The following is a 26797-nucleotide window of genomic DNA, read 5'->3' on the forward strand; positions in this document are numbered from 1 at the left end:
AGGGAACCGGGAAATGAAGCCGAAAGGCTCCATTTCCTGATTCCCATACCCAAGATGGCGGCGGGACCCGGCAGCCGAGCGAGCGATCGGCTTCGGGTGCCGACATCGCGGGCGCGCTGGACAGGTAAGTGTCACTATTTAAAAGTCAGCAGCTGCAGTATTTGTAGCTGCTGGCTTTTAAAAAAAAAAAAAAAAAAAAACGCGGAGTCCCGGTGGACTCCCGCTTTAATTTTACTTTTATTTTTTTAGTTTGACACTTTAAAAAAAAAAAAAGATTAATTTTATTCCTATTACAAGGTATGTAAACATCTCTTGTAATATAAATATGGCATGATCAGACCTATTTACAGTGATATGGAGTCAATAAGACCCCACATCTCACCTCTAGGCTGGGAAGCCTAAAATAAAAAAAAATAAAAAAAAAACGATCACGGCTTCCCAGCCAAGGTGGCGCCTTATTTTGAATGCAGAGGCCGGGCGTGACGTCATAACATCGCGCCCGGCCTCTGAACGATCGCAGAGACTCCAGGGACCATCTGGTCCACCGGAAATCTCTATGATATCATCCGGGGACCGGCGGATCCTGTGACCGACTCGCCGATGGAAGCGGTGAGTCGGTAGAAGCATCGGAGGGCGGCGGGGGGGGGGGGAGAACGTCCCCTCCCGCCACCCGTAAGAACGATCAAGCGGCAGAACAGCCGCTATGATAGTTCTTATGGTGCAGGGAGTTGCCGGCTGAAAATGCCGATATCTGAATGATGTCTGAAGCCTCAGGTATCATTCAGATATAACACCACAAAGCTCACGACGTCATATGACGTAGCTTGGGCGCCAAGTGGTTAAATGATTCTCAGATCACTAAAATGACCCAAAGTTTTCTTTTACATACAGTATTAGAATTATTTGTTACTATGGATAACAACTACATGTTTAGATGATCTAAGACGTCATTTTTAGCAGACACGCATCACCCAATTATTTTTAGTGCAGAATATTGTTACTGTGTACATTTGTATTATAACAATGTTATTATGGCTGCAAATAAATTCAAGATAATTGTTAGGAAAAAGATTTACTTCACCCGCTCTTTCAGAGACGCCATCAACATACATATCGTGACCTTGTGACCTCCTTGTCAAAACAATGACGCATTATAACGGGTGTCACAAACTGTTTTCTATGCACTAATCCCACCCTAGGTCGCTATCACTTGTTGAAAGAAGTTTTTTTAATAGTTTATTGAACTCAACTCCACTGGCAGACATTAATAATCTCACTATAAATAGATTCTGCAAATCTAGCTGGAAAAAGAATCAAATAAATAAATAAAAGCCAGAATAGTAAAACCGCACTAGGCAAGACAATTACAAATCCATCTAAACTTTAGGCCATTTCTTCACTTTTGGAGTATTTGCTTCAAAGTTTATTTTATAATGCACGCTGAATTTTCTTTTTATTGTTCTCCAATGTGCATATCAAAACATCTTTAAATATACATAGGCTTCCATATCTGCCAATAAAGGTCACATGACTTTTAATCACTTAAAAGCATGGGATATGAAAACCAGAAAAAGAGACACACAATAGAGTTGCTTTACTAAAGAAATAAAAGCTGTTCGTCTAGAAAAGTGAATGATAGTAAATAAGGTTAACCTGTGTTTACTTTAAATGCCTAATTTAAAGGCTCATGCACATGGGCATACCATACCCCGTTTTGAGACTCATAATTTATATAGATCTAAAAGCAGCAGTGTTGTATTCTATGGGCTCATGTACACTGGTTCATACTGGTTCACACTGGTTCACACTGGTTCACACTGGTTCACACTGGTTCACTGCATCAACTAAAAATGAAAAAGATTTGGGGAGCGTTTTTATGGAGCGTATCGGAGGACCTGCGTACGGTGGAGCCTATTGTACGCTGTATGCATGTTTCTGCTAACATTTACATATTAACAGTGAGCGAAAAAAATATTTGATCCCCTGCTGATTATTTATGTTTGCCCACTGACAAAGAAATCACCAGTCTATAATTTTAATGGTAAGAAAAAAAAAAATTATCCAGAAAAACACATTTTTATAAATTCATTTGCATTTTAATGAGTGAAATAAGTATTTGATCCCCTATCAATCATCAAGATTTCTGGCTCTTAATATGCATGCAAGTCCTGCCACCTAGGGTCATTGGTTGCTAGTAGTGATGGCCGAACGGTTCGCCCGGCGGTCGTTTCGCGGCGAATTTCCGACTTTCGCCGTCCGCGGGTTCGAACGCCTTTTTCCGTCGTTCGCCCCGGCGGACTTACGTGTTTAATGTATACAAGAACTTTAACCTTTCGTGACACGTTTATCATGTGTTACAGGACAACCAATTGAGACATGACAGCTCATGGACACTTGGACATTCCCCCTAACCTATAAATACACCCGATCCGGTGGCCATTTTACATTCTTTCTTCTGTCACTGTAGGGAAAGGATCCTGTGTGGAGTAGGGACAGAGAAAACGCTAGCTATTTGGTACACAAAAGTTCTTTTCAGGACTGGTATAGGTGTTAGGTCAGCAGCCTGAGTTTCTTTTGTCAGTTTAGATAAAGGGACAGAGCGCTGTATGCTGCTATTTTAGGGACAGCTCAGCCAGATTAGTCTTTCTTCATCATCATCATCATCATCATCATTAGCTGTTACTATCAGGTCCACAAAAGAGCTGTTCCAGCTAATCGTTCCAGCCTACTCTTTTTTGCCAATTTGTATAGGGACAGGCAGGAAGCAGTGTGTCAGGCAGTGAGGATAATTTTAAAGACTTGCTGTTACTATTAGTTCCACAAAGGTTCTTTTCAGGACTGGTATCAGTGGTACGGTAATAGGCTTGTACACGTATAATATTCTTTCTTCCAAATATAGAAAGAATATTATACTTGACTGCTGCCCTTCTGCTGCAGTCTGCTAATCATTCACAACTCACTTGTTCCACAAAGCTCTTTATCAGGACTGGTAACTTGGTCTGTCTAGGGTGCTACGGTACATAGGCTTGGGTGCGGTACAGTCTGCTGTTCTGTAAGGACCGCTATCGGTCCACAATACATAGGGTTGCCGTGCACTACTGCTGACCGCTGCCCTATACTGCAGCAGTCCTTCATTGGTATAGGGACTGACGTACAGTCTGCTAATCACTAACACACAACCTGCTTGGTCCACAAAAGTTCTTATAAGGACTGGTAACTTGGTATAGGGTGCTACGGTACATAGGCCTGAGTGCGTTACAGTCTGCTGTTCTGTAAGGACCGCTATCGGTCCACAATACATAGGGTTGCCGTGCACTACTGCTGACCGCTGCCCTATACTGCAGCAGTCCTTCAGCGGTATAGGGACTGACGCACAGTCTGCTAAACACTAACACACAACCTGCTTGGTCCACAAAAGTTTTTATAAGGACTGGTAACTTGGTATAGGGTGCTACGGTACATAGGCCTGAGTGCAGTACAGTCTGCTGTTCTGTAAGGACCGCTATCGGTCCACAATACATAGGGTTGCCGTGCACTACTGCTGACCGCTGCCCTATACTGCAGCAGTCCTTCATTGGTATAGGGACTGACGTACAGTCTGCTAATCACTAACACACAACCTGCTTGGTCCACAAAAGTTCTTATAAGGACTGGTAACTTGGTATAGGGTGCTACGGTACATAGGCCTGAGTGCGTTACAGTCTGCTGTTCTGTAAGGACCGCTATCGGTCCACAATACATAGGGTTGCCGTGCACTACTGCTGACCGCTGCCCTATACTGCAGCAGTCCTTCATTGGTATAGGGACTGACGTACAGTCTGCTAATCACTAACACACAACCTGCTTGTTCCACAAAAGTTCTTATAAGGACTGGTAACTTGGTATAGGGTGCTACGGTACATAGGCCTGAGTGCGTTACAGTCTGCTGTTCTGTAAGGACCGCTATCGGTCCACAATACATAGGGTTGCCGTGCACTACTGCTGACCGCTGCCCTATACTGCAGCAGTCCTTCATTGGTATAGGGACTGACGTACAGTCTGCTAATCACTAACACACAACCTGCTTGGTCCACAAAAGTTCTTATAAGGACTGGTAACTTGGTATAGGGTGCTACGGTACATAGGCCTGAGTGCGTTACAGTCTGCTGTTCTGTAAGGACCGCTATCGGTCCACAATACATAGGGTTGCCGTGCACTACTGCTGACCGCTGCCCTATACTGCAGCAGTCCTTCATTGGTATAGGGACTGACGTACAGTCTGCTAATCACTAACACACAACCTGCTTGGTCCACAAAAGTTCTTATAAGGACTGGTAACTTGGTATAGGGTGCTACGGTACATAGGCCTGAGTGCGTTACAGTCTGCTGTTCTGTAAGGACCGCTATCGGTCCACAATACATAGGGTTGCCGTGCACTACTGCTGACCGCTGCCCTATACTGCAGCAGTCCTTCAGCGGTATAGGGACTGACGCACAGTCTGCTAAACACTAACACACAACCTGCTTGGTCCACAAAAGTTCTTATAAGGACTGGTAACTTGGTATAGGGTGCTACGGTACATAGGCCTGAGTGCAGTACAGTCTGCTGTTCTGTAAGGACCGCTATCGGTCCACAATACATAGGGTTGCCGTGCACTACTGCTGACCGCTGCCCTATACTGCAGCAGTCCTTCATTGGTATAGGGACTGACGTACAGTCTGCTAATCACTAACACACAACCTGCTTGGTCCACAAAAGTTCTTATAAGGACTGGTAACTTGGTATAGGGTGCTACGGTACATAGGCCTGAGTGCGTTACAGTCTGCTGTTCTGTAAGGACCGCTATCGGTCCACAATACATAGGGTTGCCGTGCACTACTGCTGACCGCTGCCCTATACTGCAGCAGTCCTTCATTGGTATAGGGACTGACGTACAGTCTGCTAATCACTAACACACAACCTGCTTGTTCCACAAAAGTTCTTATAAGGACTGGTAACTTGGTATAGGGTGCTACGGTACATAGGCCTGAGTGCGTTACAGTCTGCTGTTCTGTAAGGACCGCTATCGGTCCACAATACATAGGGTTGCCGTGCACTACTGCTGACCGCTGCCCTATACTGCAGCAGTCCTTCATTGGTATAGGGACTGACGTACAGTCTGCTAATCACTAACACACAACCTGCTTGTTCCACAAAAGTTCTTATAAGGACTGGTAACTTGGTATAGGGTGCTACGGTACATAGGCTTGAGTGCGGTACAGTCTGCTGTTCTGTAAGGACCGCTATCGGTCCACAATAGATAGGGTTGACGTGCACCACTGCTGACCGCTGCCCTATACTGCAGCAGTCCTTCAGCGGTATAGGGACTGACGTACAGTCTGCTAAACACTAATACACAACCTGCTTGGTCCACAAAAGTTCTTATAAGGACTGGTAACTTGGTATAGGGTGCTACGGTACATAGGCTTGAGTGCGGTACAGTCTGCTGTTCTGTAAGGACCGCTATCGGTCCACAATAGATAGGGTTGACGTGCACCACTGCTGACCGCTGCCCTATACTGCAGCAGTCCTTCAGCGGTATAGGGACTGACGCACAGTCTGCTAAACACTAACACACAACCTGCTTGGTCCACAAAAGTTTTTATAAGGACTGGTAACTTGGTATAGGGTGCTACGGTACATAGGCCTGAGTGCGTTACAGTCTGCTGTTCTGTAAGGACCGCTATCGGTCCACAATACATAGGGTTGCCGTGCACTACTGCTGACCGCTGCCCTATACTGCAGCAGTCCTTCATTGGTATAGGGACTGACGTACAGTCTGCTAATCACTAACACACAACCTGCTTGGTCCACAAAAGTTCTTATAAGGACTGGTAACTTGGTATAGGGTGCTACGGTACATAGGCCTGAGTGCGTTACAGTCTGCTGTTCTGTAAGGACCGCTATCGGTCCACAATACATAGGGTTGCCGTGCACTACTGCTGACCGCTGCCCTATACTGCAGCAGTCCTTCAGCGGTATAGGGACTGACGCACAGTCTGCTAAACACTAACACACAACCTGCTTGGTCCACAAAAGTTTTTATAAGGACTGGTAACTTGGTATAGGGTGCTACGGTACATAGGCCTGAGTGCAGTACAGTCTGCTGTTCTGTAAGGACCGCTATCGGTCCACAATACATAGGGTTGCCGTGCACTACTGCTGACCGCTGCCCTATACTGCAGCAGTCCTTCATTGGTATAGGGACTGACGTACAGTCTGCTAATCACTAACACACAACCTGCTTGTTCCACAAAAGTTCTTATAAGGACTGGTAACTTGGTATAGGGTGCTACGGTACATAGGCTTGAGTGCGGTACAGTCTGCTGTTCTGTAAGGACCGCTATCGGTCCACAATAGATAGGGTTGACGTGCACCACTGCTGACCGCTGCCCTATACTGCAGCAGTCCTTCAGCGGTATAGGGACTGACGTACAGTCTGCTAAACACTAATACACAACCTGCTTGGTCCACAAAAGTTCTTATAAGGACTGGTAACTTGGTATAGGGTGCTACGGTACATAGGCTTGAGTGCGGTACAGTCTGCTGTTCTGTAAGGACCGCTATAGGTCCACAATAGATAGGGTTGACGTGCACCACTGCTGACCGCTCACCTATACTGCAGCAGTCCTTCAGCGGTATAGGGACTAAGAGTTTTGTCACAGGGTCATTTAAAAAATGACATGCAGAGGAAGAGGCAGGCCCTTCCGCAGGGGTGGTAGGGGTAGGGCAGGAGCAACAGGCTTGAGCCAAAGTGGGAAGTTGCAGAAGGTGCGTTCAATTACTTTAAAGGATGCACCAGACTTGGTTGAGTGGCTCGCTCAGCCTTACTCTTCTGCACCCTCCTCATCCTCTCGATCTGCACCCTCTTCTTCACTCTCTGCTATGTGCACCCCCAAAGACACTACCACCAACAACACGACCACCACCACCACCACCACATACCTTCCGCTTGAGTCACTGGAATTATTTTCCGATCCATATCAAGAGGACATTTCTGATGCGCAGCCACTCTTGGTATTGGATCAGGAAGAGGAGGTAGCAACAAGCGCTACTCAGCAGTCTGACGCCAGTACCCAGATCAGCCCAAGGAGGAGGTTGGTCCCCGGTGTTGCTGCCTACTCTACTTATAGCGGTGGGGAAGGTGACGTTGATGATGACGTGTCTAGTGATGTCACGTGGGTGCCCACAAGAGAGGAAGAGGAGGGGAGTTCAGAGGGAGATATGGACCAGCAGATAGGGAGGAGAAGCAGCAATGACTTACATTGCACAGCAGGGACAAAGCAGACTGCAAATGTATCAGGAGCGAGTCATCGACCATGTACGGTCACATCTGGCGCTCCCAGGACACCGGCACATGGCTCCGCAGTGTGGGCTTTTTTTAACGTGTCCGCTGCTGACAATAGCGTTGCCATCTGCAATCTTTGCAGTCAACGCGTTAGTCGCGGTAAGCCCAATACTCACCTAGGGACGACCGCCTTAAGAAGGCACATGAGCAGCCATCACCGAGCCCAGTGGGAGCAACGGAACACACAAAGCCACACTGCAGGCTCTCACCGTCCAGCCTCGTCTTCTACTTCTCCTTCTCCTCTCTCCTCACAATTGTCCTCCACTCCACCTTCCATCACGCCAAGCTCACATTTTTCTGCAAAAAGGCAGGCTTCCGTGGGCCTAATGTTTGAGCGTAAAAAAATGATGACGCCGGATAACCCTCTTGCCCAACGGTTGGCGGCTGGCTTGTCAGAACTCATAGCCCGCCAACTACTGCCATATAAACTGGTGGACTCGGAGGCCTTTCGCAAATTTGTGGCCATTGGAACACCACAATGGAAGGTCCCAGGAAGGAAGTATTTCTCAGAGAAGGGCATCCCAGAGCTATATGGCCATGTTCAGCGGCAAGTGAATGTATCTCTGGCACACAGTGTCGGTGCCAAGATACATCTGACCACAGACACGTGGTCTAGCAAACACGGGCAGGGAAGGTATATCAGTTTTACTGCCCACTGGGTGAACCTTCTGACGGCCGTCAAGCATGTAACCCGTGGCACCCGTGTAGATTTGGTTTTACCGCCACGGATTGCATGCAGGCCTGACTCTTCTTCTCCTCCTCCTACTCCATCCTCCTCCCTCTCCTCCTCAGCTGCCTCCTCCTTTTCCGCTGCTAGCGTCTCTTCCACTGCACCGCCCAAGCTCCCCAGAACCTATTCCACATGCCAGGTGAGACGTTGCCATGCCGTGCTGCGTCTGTTGTGCCTGGAAGCAAAGAGCCACACTGGCCCGGCACTCCTTTCAGCTTTGCGTTCACAGGCAGATGAGTGGCTAACACCGCTCAATTTGACAGTTGGTAAAGTGGTGTGTGACAACGGTGCCAATCTGCTTAGCGCATTGAAACAGGGCAAAATCACGCACGTGCCGTGCATGGCACACGTCTTAAACTTGGTCGTGCAGCGATTCCTTGTCAAATACCCTGGGGTCCAGGACATCTTGCGGCAGGCAAGGAAAATCTCGGCCCATTTCAGAAGATCTTACACGGCCATGGCTCGCCTTGCTGACATTCAGCGGCGACACCATCTGCCGGTCAGACGTCTTATTTGCGATTGCCCGACGCGATGGAACTCAACCTTCTATATGCTTGATAGGCTGCTCCAGCAGAAACGTGCAGTTAACGTCTACCTGTATGAACTCTGCGAAAGAAACGGTTCTGGGGAGCTGGGTTTTTTTTCACCGCGCCAGTGGCTGCTCATGCGCGACACATGCAGACTTCTGCGGCCATTTGAGGAGATCACCAAACTGGTCAGTCGCAGCCATGGCGCCATCAGTGACATGGTACCTTATGCCTTCTTTCTGGAGCGTGCATTGCGTCGTGTCATTGATCAGGCTGTGGAGGAGCAGGAGCGGGAAGATGAGGAAGTCGCAATGCTGGATGAATTCCCAGGGGGGGCTACTCTATCTGAGACAAGTCAACAACAGGAGTCTGATGAGGAGTCAGAGGAGGATGGTGCCGGGGCGGATGAGCAGGAGCAAGAAGAGCATGCTTTAAACCTTTCTGGGATCCCTGTTGTGCGAGGATGGGGAGAGGAGAATGAAGAGGACGACATTATCCTGGATGATGAGCAGGAGCCAGGCCACCACACCGCTTCCACTTTAGTGCAAATGGGGGCCTTCATGCTCCAGTGTTTTAATAGGGACCCCCGTATAAAAAGCATGAGGGTCAAGGACCAGTACTGGGTGGCAACGTACTTAGACCCCCGGTACAAACACAAAATGGCGGAAATGTTACCGCCGTCGCAGAGGGCTGTCAGAATGCAGCACTTCCAGGCCTTGCTTCGAGAAATGCTGCATTCTGCTTTTGCGTGCGCTGGCAGAGGAGCAATTCCCACTCCCAGAGAAGGATTTGCGGGTACCAATCCAACAGCGCCTGCAAGAAGAGGCCGGTTTGAAGATGTGTTGGTGACTTCGGATATGAGGTCATTCTTTCAGCCGACCCATCGACAGGTGTCATCCGGATCCAGCATCAGGGAACGCCTAGACCGTCAGGTGTCCGACTACATTGGGTTAACGGCCGATGTGGACGCTCTGAGGAGTGATGAACCCCTAGACTACTGGGTGGGCAGGCTTGACCTCTGGCCAGAGCTTGCCCAATTTGCAATCGAACTGTTGGCTTGCCCCTCATCCAGTGTCCTGTCCGAAAGGACGTTCAGCGCAGCAGGGGGGATTGTGACCGATAAGCGTACTCGCCTAGCTCACCACAGTGTTAACTACCTCACATTTCTAAAAATGAATGAGGCATGGATCTCGGAGGAATTCAACACATGTGATCAGTAGACCATGTATATGTCTATAAACAATTTTTGGAATCAAGCACACAGACCTTCTTAATTCATTTGGCTCACTTCCCTGACCCAAAAAAGCACACCGTACTATATGCCCCTACCCTCCTCTTTGAAGAGGTTGAGCGGTGTCATATTTCTACTGGGGCTGCTTATTATGAGGGGTTCCCACCATCCCTGTGCTGTGCTGACTTCCTCCTGGGTGTTCTTATTATGAGGGGCTCCCACCATCCCTGTGCTGTGCTGACTTCCTCCTAGGGGGTTCTTATTATGAGGGGATCACACCATCCCTGTGCTGTGCTGACTTCCTCCTGGGGCTGCTTACGGTGCTGCTGTCAGCGCTGTATGTCACGGAGCTGCTGTCAGCGCTGTATGTCACGGAGCTGCTGTCAGCGCTGTATGTCACGGAGCTGCTGTCAGCGCTGTATGTCACGGAGCTGCTGTCAGCGCTGTATGTCACGGAGCTGCTGTCAGCGCTGTATGTCACGGAGCTGCTGTCAGCGCTGTATGTCACGGAGCTGCTGTCAGCGCTGTATGTCACGGAGCTGCTGTCAGCGCTGTATGTCACGGAGCTGCTGTCAGCGCTGTATGTCACGGAGCTGCTGTCAGCGCTGTATGTCACGGTGCTGCTGTCAGCGCTGTATGTCACGGTGCTGCTGTCAGCGCTGTATGTCACGGAGCTGCTGTCAGCGCTGTATGTCACGGAGCTGCTGTCAGCGCTGTATGTCACGGAGCTGCTGTCAGCGCTGTATGTCACGGAGCTGCTGTCAGCGCTGTATGTCACGGAGCTGCTGTCAGCGCTGTATGTCACGGTGCTGCTGTCAGCGCTGTATGTCACGGAGCTGCTGTCAGCGCTGTATGTCACGGAGCTGCTGTCAGCGCTGTATGTCACGGAGCTGCTGTCAGCGCTGTATGTCACGGAGCTGCTGTCAGCGCTGTATGTCACGGAGCTGCTGTCAGCGCTGTATGTCACGGTGCTGATGTCAGTGCTCTGTATTACGGTGCTGCTGTCAGTGCTCTGTATCTCCTGCACCCTCTTGTTTGCCTACCCTGGTCCCTGACCTTCCCTCTCCTCCATTGCCTTCATTAGCTCCATAGTCCTGAATTGTCAGAACAATTTCCCAAATAAAAAAAAAATGCTTGTAGTTATCGATCCCAAATTCACCTCATACATGTATTATGCTATTGTCCAGGTGGTGGGACTACGTGCTACCCCCTAATAATTACCCCGTGGCCGCAAATTCGACCTAAAGGTTTGCGAAATTCGCCTCCCATTGAAGTCAATGGAGCCCGCGGCGAACGGTCGTTTTCGCGAACGTTTGTGTCCGTTCGCGTTTCGCGTTCGCGAAACGTCCCGTCGGAAGTTCGTCCATCACTAGTTGCTAGTATGCAGGTGGCCATTCAGGATTGACATGTTAACATCAGTAGTGTGATATCGGCATATTTGGTTGGTGGCCCGAGCAGATTTCTGGCTCCCAGGTGTCTTCTATAAAAGGTAATGAGCTGAGATTAGGAGCACTCCTTTAAAAGGGAGTGCTCCTAATCTCAGCTTGTTACCTGTATAAAAGACACCTGTCCACTGAAAGCAATCAGATTCCAATCTCTCCACCATGGCCAAGACTGTCAGGGACAAGACTGTAGACCTACACACGGCTGGAATGGGCTACAAGACTGCCAAAAAGCAACTTGGTGAGAGGATGACAATAGTTTGCGCGATTATTCGCAAATGGAAGAAACACAAAATAACTGTCAATCTCTCTCGATCTGGGGCTCCATGCTGGGGCTCAATGATTATGAGAATGGTGAGAAATCAGCCTAGAACTACACGGGAGAATCTTGTCTATGATCTCAAGGCAGCTGGGACCATAGTCACCAAGAAAACAGTTGGTAACACACTACGCCGTGAAGGACTGAAATCCTGAAGTGCCCGCAAGGTCCCCCTGCTCAAGAAAGCACATGTACAGGCACGTCTGGTGATTGCTAATGATCATTTGAATTATTCATAGGAGAACTGGATAAAAGTGTTGTGGCCAGATAAGACCAAAATTGATCTCTTTGGGATCAATTCAACTCGCCGTGTTTGAAGGAGAAAGAAGAATGCTGCCTACGACCCCAAGAACACCATCCCCACCATCAAACATTAAGGTGGAAACATTAGGCTTTGGGGTGTTTTTCTGCTAAGGGGACAGGACAACTTCACCACATCAAGGGGACAATGACTAGGACCATGTACCGGCAAATCTTGTGTGAGACCCTCCTTCCCTCAGCCAGCACTGAAAATGGGTTGTGGACAGGTATTCCCTTGAGTTAACACAGGAACAGGGAGGGAAAAAGAGGGAATATCTATCTACCAGGTTCTGTAAATATTGGCATAGGAGGTTATCAAGTGAACCTGTTGCCATGCCCTATATCAGGGGTGTCAAACTCAATTTCATTGTGGGCTACATCAGCCTTATGGTTTCCCTCAAAAGGGCTGGTTGTATCTGTAAGATCTGAAAGGGGCAAGAAATACCAAGAATGCATTCTGTGCGGAGTTCAGGGGTGCGGTATGTACAGAGTGCAGTTTTCGGGTGTGCCCTATACACAGAGTTCAGGGATGCACTATGTATAGAGTGTAGAATTCAGGGGTGCGCCACATACAGAGTGCAGAGTTCAGGGGTGCTTTGTGTATAGAGTGCAGAGTTTAGGAGTGTGCTATGCACAGTGTGCAGGGTTCAGCTCTCTTTCACAGGCTATCCACATTTCACTTACAACCCTCCTCAGCTCTCACCTCTGCACCACTTTCCCCTGCCCCCCACCTCCACAGCCCTCATTATCCAGCCCCCCACCTCAAAAGCTTACTCGCATCTGATCTAACTGTCCTAGGCTCTAGTACCTTCTAGTACTGTAGGCGGTTCCACCTCTTTCTCTCACTTGCAGTGTGATCATTGGTTGGTATTTATGCACCCAGGCACAGATGGAGATAATGGTCAAGCCCCATCCAACACTGCACCTGCATGTACATCTTCCTTGTCCTTGCCATGAGTGCAGGGCAGGCAAGGATCTTTGAGAACCACAGAGAGAAAAACTGTGCTTGTAAACACAGAAGGCTTCTGTGTTTACAAGTGACAGTGGTGAGAGGGAAGCGGAGGGTGAGAGCCGGAGGTGGTTGAACTTCATTTCACCACATTCCCAGCTGAAAAAACCCTGGATGCAAGAGCAACATGAAATGGCCTGGCGGGCCTTGTGTTTGACACGTGTCCTAAACAGATAAAATATAGGTTTACTTTAATGTATAATTCCAATTCACAAAATAGAAAGAATCTTCCCCCATTGCCCCCCCGCAATACTTAAAAATATAAAAATACACCATCTACCTCTGCCTAATGCCTAATCCATTGGCAGTTGCCCATTTTGTCTGCCTGCCTTGTGTCCGCCCTATTCTATCATAGCCCCAGGTGCTTTGCACCTGTTTCGCCCTGCTGACCTCAGTGTGTAATGCAGTGTTCTTAGATGACGCACTGCGTCATGGATCTGTTCCTGCTTCTCCTCCACCACCTGGAACTCCTCTGGGCCTTGTAGGCGCTAGCAGGGTTGTGCTGGTGCATGCGCAGTAGCCACATCCCATTCGTGCTTGGTCGTGAGGTCAGACGTGGGGGGTATATGAGGCCGGCCTCTCCAGCATACTATCAGCTGGAGGGCAGGGGCGACCATTGTCTATGTATTACACAGCACAAGGTAATTATGAACTGAATGAGGAGCTTTTATGAGTATACATTGGATGTTTTGTCCTGTTTGTATGGGACGCTGCGATGTGTGTGTGTACTCCACTCTAAACACTGGCGCAGTTTTGATGATAGTTTGTATGAATCTAGTACTTGGTTATATGCATCTGTGTTTGACTGGAAACCTGGGATAGGTTTCCTTATGGGGTTAATGGGTTCAATGACATATGTAGGTTAGTGATGAATATTTCACTTGAAAGCTCTTTGTACTAGATATGTAGCTGTGTCTATATATGTTGTGATGAGTGGTGGAGATTACATTACTAGTAACATTATTGAATTGTTTTTGTTTTTCTTGGTAGTGGTCATTATGTGATAGCTCCACATTGCATGATTGCTGTTATTTGCTGGCGCCCCTGCACTAATCTATGTCTATAGCAGAGTCTTGTAAGTATAATAGAGGCTATGTTAGCCCACAATTTGGACATAAAAGTTTTATGTCCATTAAAACATATTTGTAAGTCACTCTTTTCTGCCTTTTTTGTAGCCTGGTCCTTATATATCCCCCGAGATCACACAGTGCCTCCCCTTCCCAATTTTGTGGACTTGCTCTGTGTTTTCCTCTAATGCTCCCTTTGTGAGTTTGGTGGTGGGGAAAGGACAAAAGAACCGATATATATATATATATAATTATAAAAAGGAAATGCTAGTGCGCTCCACCTGAGTTATCCTACAGAAAAGAAATAATGTATCTAGGAAGCAGCCAGCATAAAAAAGTGTTCTCTGCACCAGAATTAAATATATGAATTAGTAAAAATGCGGCGCTACCAAAAAATTGCTAAATAAAATCAGTGTGTAATAATCTCAAAATAAATGTGAATAAAATAATATCCACTAAATATAAATACAATAGGTAATGGATTAATTTCAAAAATTCAACAAATATACGTGAATGCAATAAATGTGCAAAAATAGTGAATAGAAATCCGTGGAAAAATATTCAGACACCTAAACAATCCACATAGACAATCCAGATGCAAACAAACATAATAGAATATCCATATGAAAATTATAAAAAACAATAGTGAAATAACGTGAAAAAATAAATATTTAGTCCATGATTAAAGTGCATTAGTGACTGATGCCATTGCAAAATAAATGGATAAAGTTCATGCAAAAAAATGTGATCAGACGATTCCCACAAGTGACAAATCACTGCAAACTTCAGTGCTTAATGGGTGCACCAACTATTTCCCCCAGCCTCTCACCTCCAATAACTGGTATACAGGCACTGTATAAAAGGGTAACTGCTGGCTTCTATTTCGTTCACACTGCTTCACCGCTGATTAAGTTTTCACTGTGAGGATATATATTACTTGCCCTCCCAATAGCTCCAGGATATCCAGACCATAAAGAGTAAAAGAACACAGAGGGCTCTCATGTGCAGTAACTTCGCTATTTTATTGAAAACAACAGTAAAATCCACACTTACATTTAAGATAACAGCAGAGTGTGCAGCAGACGCGGACTTCCGGTTTCGGCCGAAAACCGGAAGTGATGGGTCCGACACCAAATTCCTTCCCTTCCTTCCTAGCACATTGTCCCTGCCATTGAAATCAATGAGCAGCGCTGCCAAGGTGCCCGCAAAGCTCTTCGGCAGCGGTACTTTACCAGCGCTTTTAACCCTTTTTCGGCCACTAGTGGGGGTTAAAGGCGCCCCCACTAGTGGCCGAAAAGTGACGCTAAAATGACAGTAAAGCAATGCTAAAAATAGTGCTGCTAAAAAATAGCAGCGATTTACTGCCAACGCCCCCGCACCTCAGTGTGAAAGTACCCTTAAAGTGTATCTAAAGCCCAAAACAAAAATTTAATGCATTGCAGCTCAACAGTCCTTACATGTGATGGCTGCATTGTTGTCTTCCTTCTTTGCTTTTTTATCTTTTTATTTTCACCTAGTGATCTTGTCCATAATAGACATCCTTCCTAGGGTGGCTACATTCACTTCACTGTATGTATGGAGGAAGGCCGGGTTGTCACCCTAGTATGCTCCCATGATTTGGACTACGCCTTCATCTCCTCTGTTCCTCTGTAGTTTACAGATGATAGCTTGGATAGACTAAAGTTGCTTTTGTTTTCAGTTCATAGGAAGTGTCAAGGCCACTAGAACCACCACATCTAAGGACAGGTAAATTGCAAATAATTTTTTGTTTTTGTGTTTAACCACTTAAAGTGGAAGTGAACTCCCCTATCGTTTTCATCCATGGAAGCTGCCATCTTTGCCTCTGTTTAATCTTCAGCTGCCACGGTGCTGCACATGTGATCCGTTATGACACCAGCCATTGGATGGTTTGATAGTTTGGTTGAGAGCACAACCAATGTGCAGTTAGCATTCCCAGCATGCCGTTTTTTTTAAACTGTTTAAATCCATGGGTTTACTTCCACTTCAACCACTTCTCGACCAGCGCACGACGATGTACGTCGACAGCATGGCACGGGCAGGCATATTGGCGTACATGTACGTCCAATATTCGTTGCCGCCGTGCCATCGGGAGCGCGCCGCCGGCGGCACGCTCCCGCGCTGGTCGGGACCCCCGTGAGTCCGGTCGCGGGACCCGCGGACTCGATCGCCGCGGGCATCCCCGCGATCGTCTCACGGAGCGGCCGAATGGAGGAAATGCTGTATAAACAACATTTTCCCATTCTGCCTAGCAACTAGTGACGCTGATCTCTGCTCCATGTGATTGGAGCAGAGATCAGTGTACACTAAATGAAAGCCCAACCCCCCCCCACAGTTAGTAACACACCCCTAGGAACACTTAACCCCTACACTGCCACCCACTGGTTAACCCTTTCACTGCCAGTGTCATTTACACAGGAATCACTGCATTTATATAGCCATACATGACAATGGTCCCAAAAATGTGTCAAAAATGTCCGATGGGTCCCAGACAATGTCGCAGTCACAATAAAAATCGCAGATCGCCGCCATTACTAGTAAAAAAAAAAAAAAAATTATTAATAAAAATGCTATAAAACTATCCCTATTTTGTAAACGCTATAACTTTTGCGCAAACCAATCAATAATCGCTTATTGCGATTTTTTTACCAAAAATATGTAGAAGAATACGTATCGGCCTAAATTGAGGGAAAAAAATGTTTTTTTATATATTTTTGGGGGATATTTATTATAACAAAAAGTAAAAAATAATGCGTTTTTTTCAAAATTGTCGCTCTATTTTTGTTTATAGCGCAAAAAATAAAAACCGCAGGGGTGATCAAATACCACCAAAAGAAAGCTCTATTTGTGGGAAAAAAAGGACGTCAATTTTGTTTGGGAGCCACGTCGCACGACCGCGCAATTGTCAGTTAAAGCGACGCAGTGCCGAATCGCAAAAAGTGGTCTGGTCTTTGACCAGCAAATTGGTCCGGTCTGAAAGTGGTTAAGGACCGCCACATGCCAATGTACGTCATCAGAATGCCATGTACAGGCACAAGCACGTACATGTACGTGCTTGCCTTCCAGCGGGTGGGGGGTCCGATCGGACCCCCACCCGCTGGATGCGGCGGTCCGTTTCGCTGCAGGAGCGATCCGGGATGAGGGGATGGCCATTGGTTTCTGGCCATCCCCTCTCGATGGCTCCTGGCGAATGAGAAGCTTCCTCCCGTTGTGTATAGTAAACACAGGCAGGGAGGAAGTGATGTCATTCTCCTCGGGGCGGTCTTTTTGACCGGACTACGAGGAGAACACTGAAAGTAAGTGCACCAACACTACACTAACATGTAGGCACACATAGGCACACAAACCCCCCCCCCCCCCCGATCGACCTCTGCCCCCCTCCCCCTCCCAGTCACAGTGTCACTGATTGCAGTGATCATTTATTTACTGATCACTGCATTCAGTGTCAGTTGTGACAGTAAAAACTGTCAGGGCAGTTAGTGTTAGGTCCAGGGTAGCCCCCTACCCCCCCCAATAAAGGTTTAACCCCCTGATTGCCCTTAGAGTTAACCCTTTCACCCCCTTTTGCCAGTGTCAGTAAGCGATCGTTTTTCTGATCGCTGCATTAGTGTCACTGGTGCCGCTAAGTAGCTAGTTTTTTTTTTAGGTTCACCGCCAGGTTTTTATAGCGCTAGGTACCCCCATATACTACCCAATAACGGTTTTAACCCCCTGATTGCCCCTAGTTAACCCTTTCACCCCCTTTTGCCAGTGTCACTAAGCGATCATTTTTCTGATCGCTGCATTAGTGTCACTGGTGCCGCTAAGTAGCTAGTTATTTTTTTAGGTTCACCGCCAGGTTTTTATAGCGCTAGGTACCCCCATATACTACCCAATAACGGTTTTAACCCCCTGATTGCCCCTAGTTAACCCTTTCACCCCCTTCTGCCAGTGTCACTAAGCGATCGTTTTTCTGATCGCTGCATTAGTGTCACTGGTGCCGCTAAGTAGCTAGTTATTTTTTTAGGTTCACCGCCAGGTTTTTATAGCGCTAGGTACCCCGATATACTACCCAATAATGGTTTTAACCCCCTGATTGCCCCTAGTTAACCCTTTCACCAGCGATCACCGTATAAGTGTCACTGGTGACGCTGGTTAGCCAGTTAGTTATTTAGGTTCCCCGTCAGGTTTTTATATAGCGCCAGGGACCCCCATATACTACCTAATAAAAATTTTAACCCCCTGATTGCCCCTAGTTAACCCTTTCACCAGTGATCACCGTATAAGTGTTACGCGTGACTCTGGTTAGTTAGTTTGCTTTTTATAGCATCAGGGCACCCACCATTTATCACCCAATAAAGGTTTAACCCCCTGATCACCTGGCGGGTGATATCAATTAGGTTTTAGGGTCAGGGTCTGCGTCGCCCCAGGCAGCGCTAGGTTAGTGCCTGTACTGCTAACACCCACGCGCAAAGCATAAACCTCCCGTAGTGGTATATAATCTGAACAAATCAATATCTGATCTGATCAGATCTATACTAGCATCCCCAGCAGTTTAGGGTTCCAAAAAAACGCATTGTTAGCGGGATCAGCCCAGATACCTGCTAGCACCTGCGTTTTGCCCCTCCGCCCAGCCCACCCAAGTGCAGTATCGATCGATCACTGTCACTTACAAAACACTAAACACATAACTGCAGCGATCGCAGAGTCAGGCCTGATCCCTGCGATCGCTAACAGTTTTTTTTGTAGCGTTTTATATTTAAATGCGGAAGGCAGTGCTTGGTTTTCGGGGTCCCGTACATGCTAGGCTCCCAAAAAGTCCCTCACATGTGGTATCCCCGTACTCGGGAGAAGCAGCAGAATTTATTTTGGGGTGTAATTTCACTTATGCCCATAGCATGTGTGAGCAATATATCATTTAGTGACAACTTTGTGCAAAAAATAAAAAAATAAATTGTAATATTCCTGCAACTTGTGGCAAAATATCAAATATTTCATGGACTCAACATGCTCAACATCAGTAAATAGCTTGGGGTGTCTACTTTCCAAAATGGGGTCATTTGGGGGGGGTTTTGTGCCATTTTATGGCCTTCGAAACTGAGATAGGTAGTGAGGAGTGAAATCAAAAATTTGCACCCTTAGAAACCCTGAAGGCAGTGATTGGTTTTCGGGTGCCGTACGCAACTAGACTCCCAAAACGTCCCACATATGTGGTATCCTCGTACTCAGGAGAAGCAGCAGAATATATTTTGGGGTGCAATTCCACATATAACCATGGCATGTGTGAGCAATATATCATTTAGTGACAACTTTTTGTAAACTTTTTTTTTTTTGTGTCATTCAATCACTTGGGACAAAAAAAAATATTCAATGGGCTCAACATGCCCCTCAGCAATTTCCTTGGGGTGTATACTTTCCAAAATGGGGTCATTTGGGGGGGGGGGGGGGGTTTGTACTGCCCTGCCATTTTAGCACCTCAAGAAATGAGATAGGCAGTCATAAATTAAAAGCTGTGTAAATTCCAGAAAATGTACTCTAGTTTGTAGACGCTATAACTTTTGCGCAAACCAATAAATATACGCTTATTGACATTTTTTTTTACTAAAGACATGTGGCTGAATAAATTTTGCCCTAAATGTATGACTAAAATTGAGTTTATTCGATTTTCCTTATAACAAAAAGTAGAAAATATCTTTTTTTCTCAAGATTTTCGGACGCAAATTTCGTTTGGGTACAACATTGCATGACTGCGCAATTACCAGTTAAAACAGTGCAGTGCAAAATTGTAAAAAGATCTCTGGTCCTTAGGCTGACAATTGGTCCAGGGCTGAAGTGGTTAAATGACCTTTAGGCTAGGTTCACATTGCTGCGATGCGGGAACGCCGCGAATCCGCGGCGTTTTCCCGCATCGCATACCTCCCGCCGGCAGTTCACACTGCCCTATGCGGACGGCTGGGGGTGTCAATGTTATGTTAATGACACCCCCAGATCCGTCGGCATATCGCAGTGCGATCTGCCGACTCGCACAGGAATCGGATCGCATGGTGTGAACCCCCATGCGATCCGATTCCGTTGCGGACCCAAAAAAGGGTCCCGTGCGAGTTTGCTGCGGGACCGCTGCGAGTTCAGCCATACTATCTGTATGGCTGAACTCACAGCGCTACGGAGATCGGATGTGATTTGCTGTGCGAATCACATCCGGTTCTCCCCCCGCAGCGGTGTGAACCCAGCCTTAAAGGCATATTCCACTATGGTGACCATATATCCCAGCATACATCGATCAGACTGCCTGCATGGAAACGTACAGAACACCCATGCATCCCCGTGTGGGTAACCACAGCCCTGCATGGGCGTACAGTATAGTAGGACTGTGTGAATGAGGCCTTACAGGCCCAAAGGATCCAACCCTGTCTTCTTCTTTTCGCACCCTGCTCTCCTATTCCAGGTCCCGTCCCTTGTGGCACGGAGCCAGACCGCTGTGCATCTGCCGGATTCACATCTCTGGGACAGGAAGTGAAAAGGAAATTCACAAGTGGGACAATAAAATAAAATATAATTAATGATAGGGGATTTATACCTTTTCTACTCGATATAAAACTGCAATGAAACGTTTTGGCTTAACATACTCTTCAGACCCCTGGTGCCCAAGCTGTGTCCCCTTGGCATATTTTGTGGGCCCATCGAGGCCCCTGCAGACACGAATTTTCATTTCCCTATTGCCCTATATTATAATAATAAATATTAGCAGCCTCATGTAATATGTCTCCTGTCAATGACTGTCTCCTGAAACATGCCCCCAGTTTCCAACAAATCCTATAGCATGTTTACATCATCTGACAGTCTCCTTTATCACGTCTGCAGTCTCTGACCACCTCTTTTATCACGTCTGCAGTCTCTGACCGTCTCTTTTATCACGTCTGCAGTCTCTGACCGTCTCTTTTATCACGTCTGCAGTCTCTGACCGTCTCTTTTATCACGTCTGCAGTCTCTGACCGTCTCTTGCATCACGTCTGCAGTCTCTGACCGTCTCTTGCATCACGTCTGCAGTCTCTGACCGTCTCTTGCATCACGTCTGCAGTCTCTGACCGTCTCTTGCATCACGTCTGCAGTCTCTGACCGTCTCTTGCATCACGTCTGCAGTCTCTGACCGTCTCTTGCATCACGTCTGCAGTCTCTGACCGTCTCTTGCATCACGTCTGCAGTCTCTGACCGTCTCTTGCATCACGTCTGCAGTCTCTGACCGTCTCTTGCATCACGTCTGCAGTCTCTGACCGTCTCTTGCATCACGTCTGCAGTCTCTGACCGTCTCTTGCATCACGTCTGCAGTCTCTGACCGTCTCTTGCATCACGTCTGCAGTCTTTGACCGTCTCTTGCATCACGTCTGCAGTCTCTGACCGTCTCTTGCATCACGTCTGCAGTCTCTGACCGTCTCTTGCATCACGTCTGCAGTCTCTGACCGTCTCTTGCATCACGTCTGCAGTCTCTGACCGTCTCCTGTATCACGTCTGCAGCCCCTGACCGTCTCCTGTATCAAGTCTGCAGTCTCTGACCGTCTCCTGTATCACGTCTGCAGTCCCTGACCGTCTCCTGTATCACGTCTGCAGTCCCTGACCGTCTCCTGTATCACGTCTGCAGTCCCTGACCGTCTCCTGTATCACGTCTGCAGTCCCTGACCGTCTCCTGTATCACGTCTGCAGTCCCTGACCGTCTCCTGTATCACGTCTGCAGTCCCTGACCGTCTCCTGTATCACGTCTGCAGCCCCTGACCGTCTCCTGTATCACGTCTGCAGCCCCTGACCGTCTCCTGTATCACGTCTGCAGTCTCTGACCCTTTCCTGTATCACGTCTGCAGTCTCTGACCCTTTCCTGTATCACGTCTGCAGTCTCTGACCCTCTCCTGTATCACGTCTGCAGTCTCTGACCGTCTCTTGTATCACGTCTGCAGTCTCTGACCGTCTCTTGTATCACGTCTGCAGTCTCTGACCGTCTCTTGTATCACGTCTGCAGTCTCTGACCGTCTCTTGTATCACGTCTGCAGTCTCTGACCGTCTCTTGTATCACGTCTGCAGTCTCTGACCGTCTCTTGTATCACGTCTGCAGTCTCTGACCGTCTCTTGTATCACGTCTGCAGTCTCTGACCGTCTCTTGTATCACGTCTGCAGTCTCTGACCGTCTCTTGTATCACGTCTGCAGTCTCTGACCGTCTCTTGTATCACGTCTGCAGTCTCTGACCGTCTCTTGTATCACGTCTGCAGTCTCTGACCGTCTCTTGTATCACGTCTGCAGTCTCTGACCGTCTCTTGTATCACGTCTGCAGTCTCTGACCGTCTCTTGTATCACGTCTGCAGTCTCTGACCGTCTCTTGTATCACGTCTGCAGTCTCTGACCGTCTCTTGTATCACGTCTGCAGTCTCTGACCGTCTCTTGTATCACGTCTGCAGTCTCTGACCGTCTCTTGTATATTGCCCATAGTAGGGATGAGCTCAGGCGTGTTCGCATGGAACATGTGCAGAGCCCGCCAGGAAGTCGGAGCAGCACTGCGCTAATCACAGGCAGTGAGACATTGTCCGATCTCTGCAGCTGCACATCGGGACAATGTCTCACTGCCTGTGATTAGCGCAGCACTTTGCTGACTTCCTGGCGGGCTCTGCACGTGTTCCATGCGAACACGCCTGAGCTCATCCCTAGCCCATAGTATGTCTGGCCTTTTAGTGATGTTGGGCATATCACTTCTTTGTACTGGACCTGTGTTTAGTGTTCCTGTATCTGTTGCACACACAGTAGGCCGGTGACCTATCATATTGTGTCCCCCATCGGATAGTGTCCGCTGTGTATTGTGCATGCGCAGTACACACAGATTCCGAAAATAGCCGAAGATGAATGGCGCCTGTGTCGTGAGTCCAGGTTCTAGCCCCACCATCCAAGTGGACATAGAATTAGAATAAAAAGAGCCGAACGAAGCGAGGCCGTGCCCGAAGCGTGGCGAGCGAAGCGTGGCGAGGGACCCTCTAATATCGGCAGCCCTATGTCCACTTGGATGGTGGGGCTACCACCTCCACTCACGGCTCAGGCGCCGTTCATCTTCGGAGATTTTACGAAGCTCCTTCTGCTCCGTACTGCGCAAGCGCTGCGCCTGCTCAGTACGGGGAGGACAGTATCTGATGCCCGGACGGTATTTGTCAGAACACTGGTCACACACTCTCTGATGTAAATAATGATAATAAACAAGGACAGAGCACTGAGCATCCATCTGCTGACTATTCTTGCATCTCTACAGCAGTCTGAGGCAAGCTGAGAAGACCAGCCTTCCAGAATAGCCCTCTTACGCTCCTTTCTTACGTAAACCTCGTAGAACGCGACTACCCCGCCGCCTTAGCGACAACGCAAGTGACGTAGAAGTGTCGGCGGGGTAGGCCGGAGCCTGTGCGATGAGTGGAGGAGAGGGGGGACTCACATGTCTGCTCCGTGCGGTAGGAAGCCGGTGTTCAGGCCGCGCCGGGCTATCCTCCTCCATAACGAGTCCCGGCCAGTGAAGTGACGGAGCTTCCTGCACACCTGTCCGAGCCGCCCCAAGGCCTGGCGGTCCAGGTAGGAGAGGATTAGAAGGAGGACCTCTTCTGGGAGGAGAAGGACGGGGGGACCCATGGCCTGCTCTGGAGGTGAGGTGAGCTCTGCACTGCCCGCTCTCCCATGACTGCTATTCGGGTCACTGATAGGAGCGGAGCCTCGGAGCCATGGCAGGGCCTGAGTCATGTGACCGGGGAGAGCCAGTCTGTGCACAGAGGAGACACCTATCCACACTTCCAGGGACAGGGGACACCCGCCCACACTTCCGGGGACAGGGGACACCCGCCCACACTTCCGGGGACAGGGGACACCCACCCACATTTCCGGGGACAGGGGACACCCACCCACACTTCCAGGGACAGGGGACACCCGCCCAGACTTCCGGGGACAGCTGACACCCGCCCAGACTTCCAGGGACAGGGGACACCCGCCCACACTTCCGGGGACAGCTGACACCCGCCCAGACTTCCAGGGACAGGGGACACCCACCCACACTTCCAGGGACAGGGGACACCCGCCCAGACTTCCGGGGACAGCTGACACCCGCCCAGACTTCCAGGGACAGGGGACACCCGCTCACACTTCCAGGGACAGGGGACACCCACCCACATTTCCAGGGACACCCGCCCACACTTCCGGGGACAGGGGACACCCGCCCACACTTCCGGGGACACCCACCCACACTTCCAGTAACGGGACACCTGCCCACACTTCCGGGGACAGGGGACACCTACCCACACTTCAGGGGACACCCACCCACACTTCCGGGGACAGGGGACACCCGCCCACGCCCACACTTCCGGGGACAGGGGACACCCACCCACACTTCCAGTAACAGGGGACACCCGCCCACACTTCCGGGGACAGGAGAACCCACCCACACTTCCGGGGACAGGAGAACCCACTTCCAGGGACAGGAGAACCCACCCACACTTCCGGGGACAGGGGACACCCGCCCAGACTTCCAGGGATGGGGACACCCGCCCACACTTCTGGGGACAGGGGACACCTGCCCAGACTTCCAGGGACGAGGGATGCCTACCGATGCTTTTAGGCACGGGAGACACAGACCCTTCCAGGGACAGAGAGGAGGTACACAGATCAGCCATAACTTTATGACCACTGACAGGTGAAGTGAGTAACACCGATTATCTTATTACACTGGCACCTGAAAGTGGGTGAGATGTATTCAGTAACTAGTGAACATGTTGTCCCTAAAGTTGAAAGGAGAATAAAATGGAGTAGGGGAAGGTCCCTTTCACATGGATGGACTGATTGGTCTGCCTGTCAGTATTTTAGACAACCCTGATCAGCCCATCCACTGTTCTCTATGGAGTAACGGATGTCCGTTGTCACCCGCCGACTCTCAATCCTACCCGCTAAAAGTAGACAGATGGGGTATCCGTTCCCCATCTGTTGATCAAATGACAGTTGGATGGAAACCGACTGCCTGTCCATTTTTACCATCTGATCGACCATAGAGGAAAGCGGGCTGTGTCCGCTCTGAATAAGTGGGGCGGACACAGACCTGTCATCCTGCTGAGCAGGCAGATCTGCTGGCGGAGTCCACCTGCCTGAAAGGACCTTTTCAATTTGAGTGCCTTTGACAAGCAAGATTGTAGTGGTTAGATTACTGTGTCAGAGCAGCTCCAAAACTGCCCTGTCTGCAGGACTCACTAAAAGTGGTCCAAGCAAGGAAAACCAACCCCAGGGTCATGGGCAGGGAAGACTCACTGATGCACATGGAGAGTTAAGACTGGTCCATGTAGTCAGATCCAATAGAAGAGCTACTGCTGAAAAAGTTAATGCTGGTTCTGATAGAAAGTTGTCATCGCAGTTGGTTGTGTGCGGGGCTGCTTACCTGCAGACCAGTCATGGTGCCAGTCCTGGGCCAAAAGCACCTACATTGGACACATGAGCACCAGAACTGGATCACAAAGCAATGGAAGAAGGTGACCCAGTCTGATGAATTCAAAATGGTTTGAGGTGTTGACTTGGCCTCAAATTCTCCAGATCTCAGTCTAGTCAAGCCTCTGTGGGATGTTCTGGAAAAACAAGTCCCATTCATGGAGGCCCCACCTCATAACTTGGGACTTGCAGAATCTACTACTGATGGATGGTGCCAGATAACACAGTATACCTTCAGAGGTGTTGAGAGTCCATACCTCAGAGGTTTATGGTGGGGGGGTCATAATGTTGTGGCTGATCATTGTATGTCTTACACATAGGACTTATTTCCAGGGACAGAGGGAAGACGTGCACATTTATTTGACATACAGTTGTGCTCATAGGTTTACACACCCTGGCAGAATTTATGATTTCTTGGCCATTTTTCAGAGAATATGAATGAACACAAAAACTTTTCTTTCACTCATAGCTATTGTTTGGCTGAAGCCATTTATTATCAATCAACTGTGTTTACTGATTTTTTTTTATATAATAATAACAGAAACTACCCAAATGACCCTAATCAAAAGTTTACATACCCTGGTGATTTTGTCCTGATAACATGCACACAAGTTGACACAAAGGGGTTTGAATGGCTATTAAGGCTGGAGTCACACCTATGCATTTTTAGCGCTTTTTGCATTTTTCAGATTTGCACTACAGTCCATATATCATGGTTTCCTATGGAATATGTTCTGTAGTACAAATCTGCAAAATGCAAAAAGCACAAAGAAATGCATAGGTGTGAATCCAGCCTAAGGCTGGGTTCACACTGCTGCGGGGGGAGATCCGGATGTGATTCGCACCGCAAATCACATCCGATCTCCGTAGCGCTGCGAGTTCAGCCATACAGATAGTATGGCTGAACTCGCAGCGGTCCCGCAGCAAACTCGCACGGGACCCTTTTTTTCGTCCGCAACAGAATCGGATCGCATGGGCGTTCACACCATGCGATCCGATTCTTGTGCGAGTCGGCAGATCGCACTGCGATATGCGATCGGATCTGGGGGTGTCATTAACATATCATTGACACTCCCAGCCGTTCGCATAGGGCAGTGTGAACTGCCGGCGGGAGTCGTGCGATGCGGGAAAACGCCGCGGATTCGCGGCGTTCCCGCATCGCAGCAGTGTGAACCCGGCCTTAAGGTAACCATCCTCACCTGTGATCTGTTTGCTTGTAATTAGTGTGTGGGTATAAAAGGTCAATGAGTTTCTGGACTCCTGACAGACCCTTGCATCTTTCATCCAGTGCTACACTGATGTTTCTGGATTCGTCGTCATGGGGAAAGCAAA

General features: G+C 48.5%; 1 protein-coding gene across 2 annotated transcripts in view; it reads right to left on the reverse strand.

Annotated features, from left to right (window-relative positions):
• The window catches only part of FBXW4 (F-box and WD repeat domain containing 4), a 257249-nt gene extending 233392 nt beyond the window's left edge, over window positions 1-23857 (reverse strand). For both annotated transcript variants that reach the window (XR_013262825.1, XM_077455342.1), the window contains exon 1: window positions 23445-23857. Coding sequence is in view for 1 of the 2 variants with exons in the window: in XM_077455342.1 (XP_077311468.1) it covers window positions 23445-23743 (299 nt within the window). In the remaining variant the exon portion in view is untranslated. The remainder of the gene's footprint in view (window positions 1-23444) is intronic.
• Between the last annotated feature and the right edge of the window lie 2940 nt (window positions 23858-26797).

The sequence above is a fragment of the Lithobates pipiens genome, unplaced genomic scaffold, assembly GCF_037356315.1.
Source record: "Lithobates pipiens isolate NorthernLeopardFrog02 unplaced genomic scaffold, aLitPip1_a1.2 Scaffold_25, whole genome shotgun sequence".
NCBI classification, from domain to species: Eukaryota; Metazoa; Chordata; class Amphibia; order Anura; family Ranidae; genus Lithobates; species Lithobates pipiens.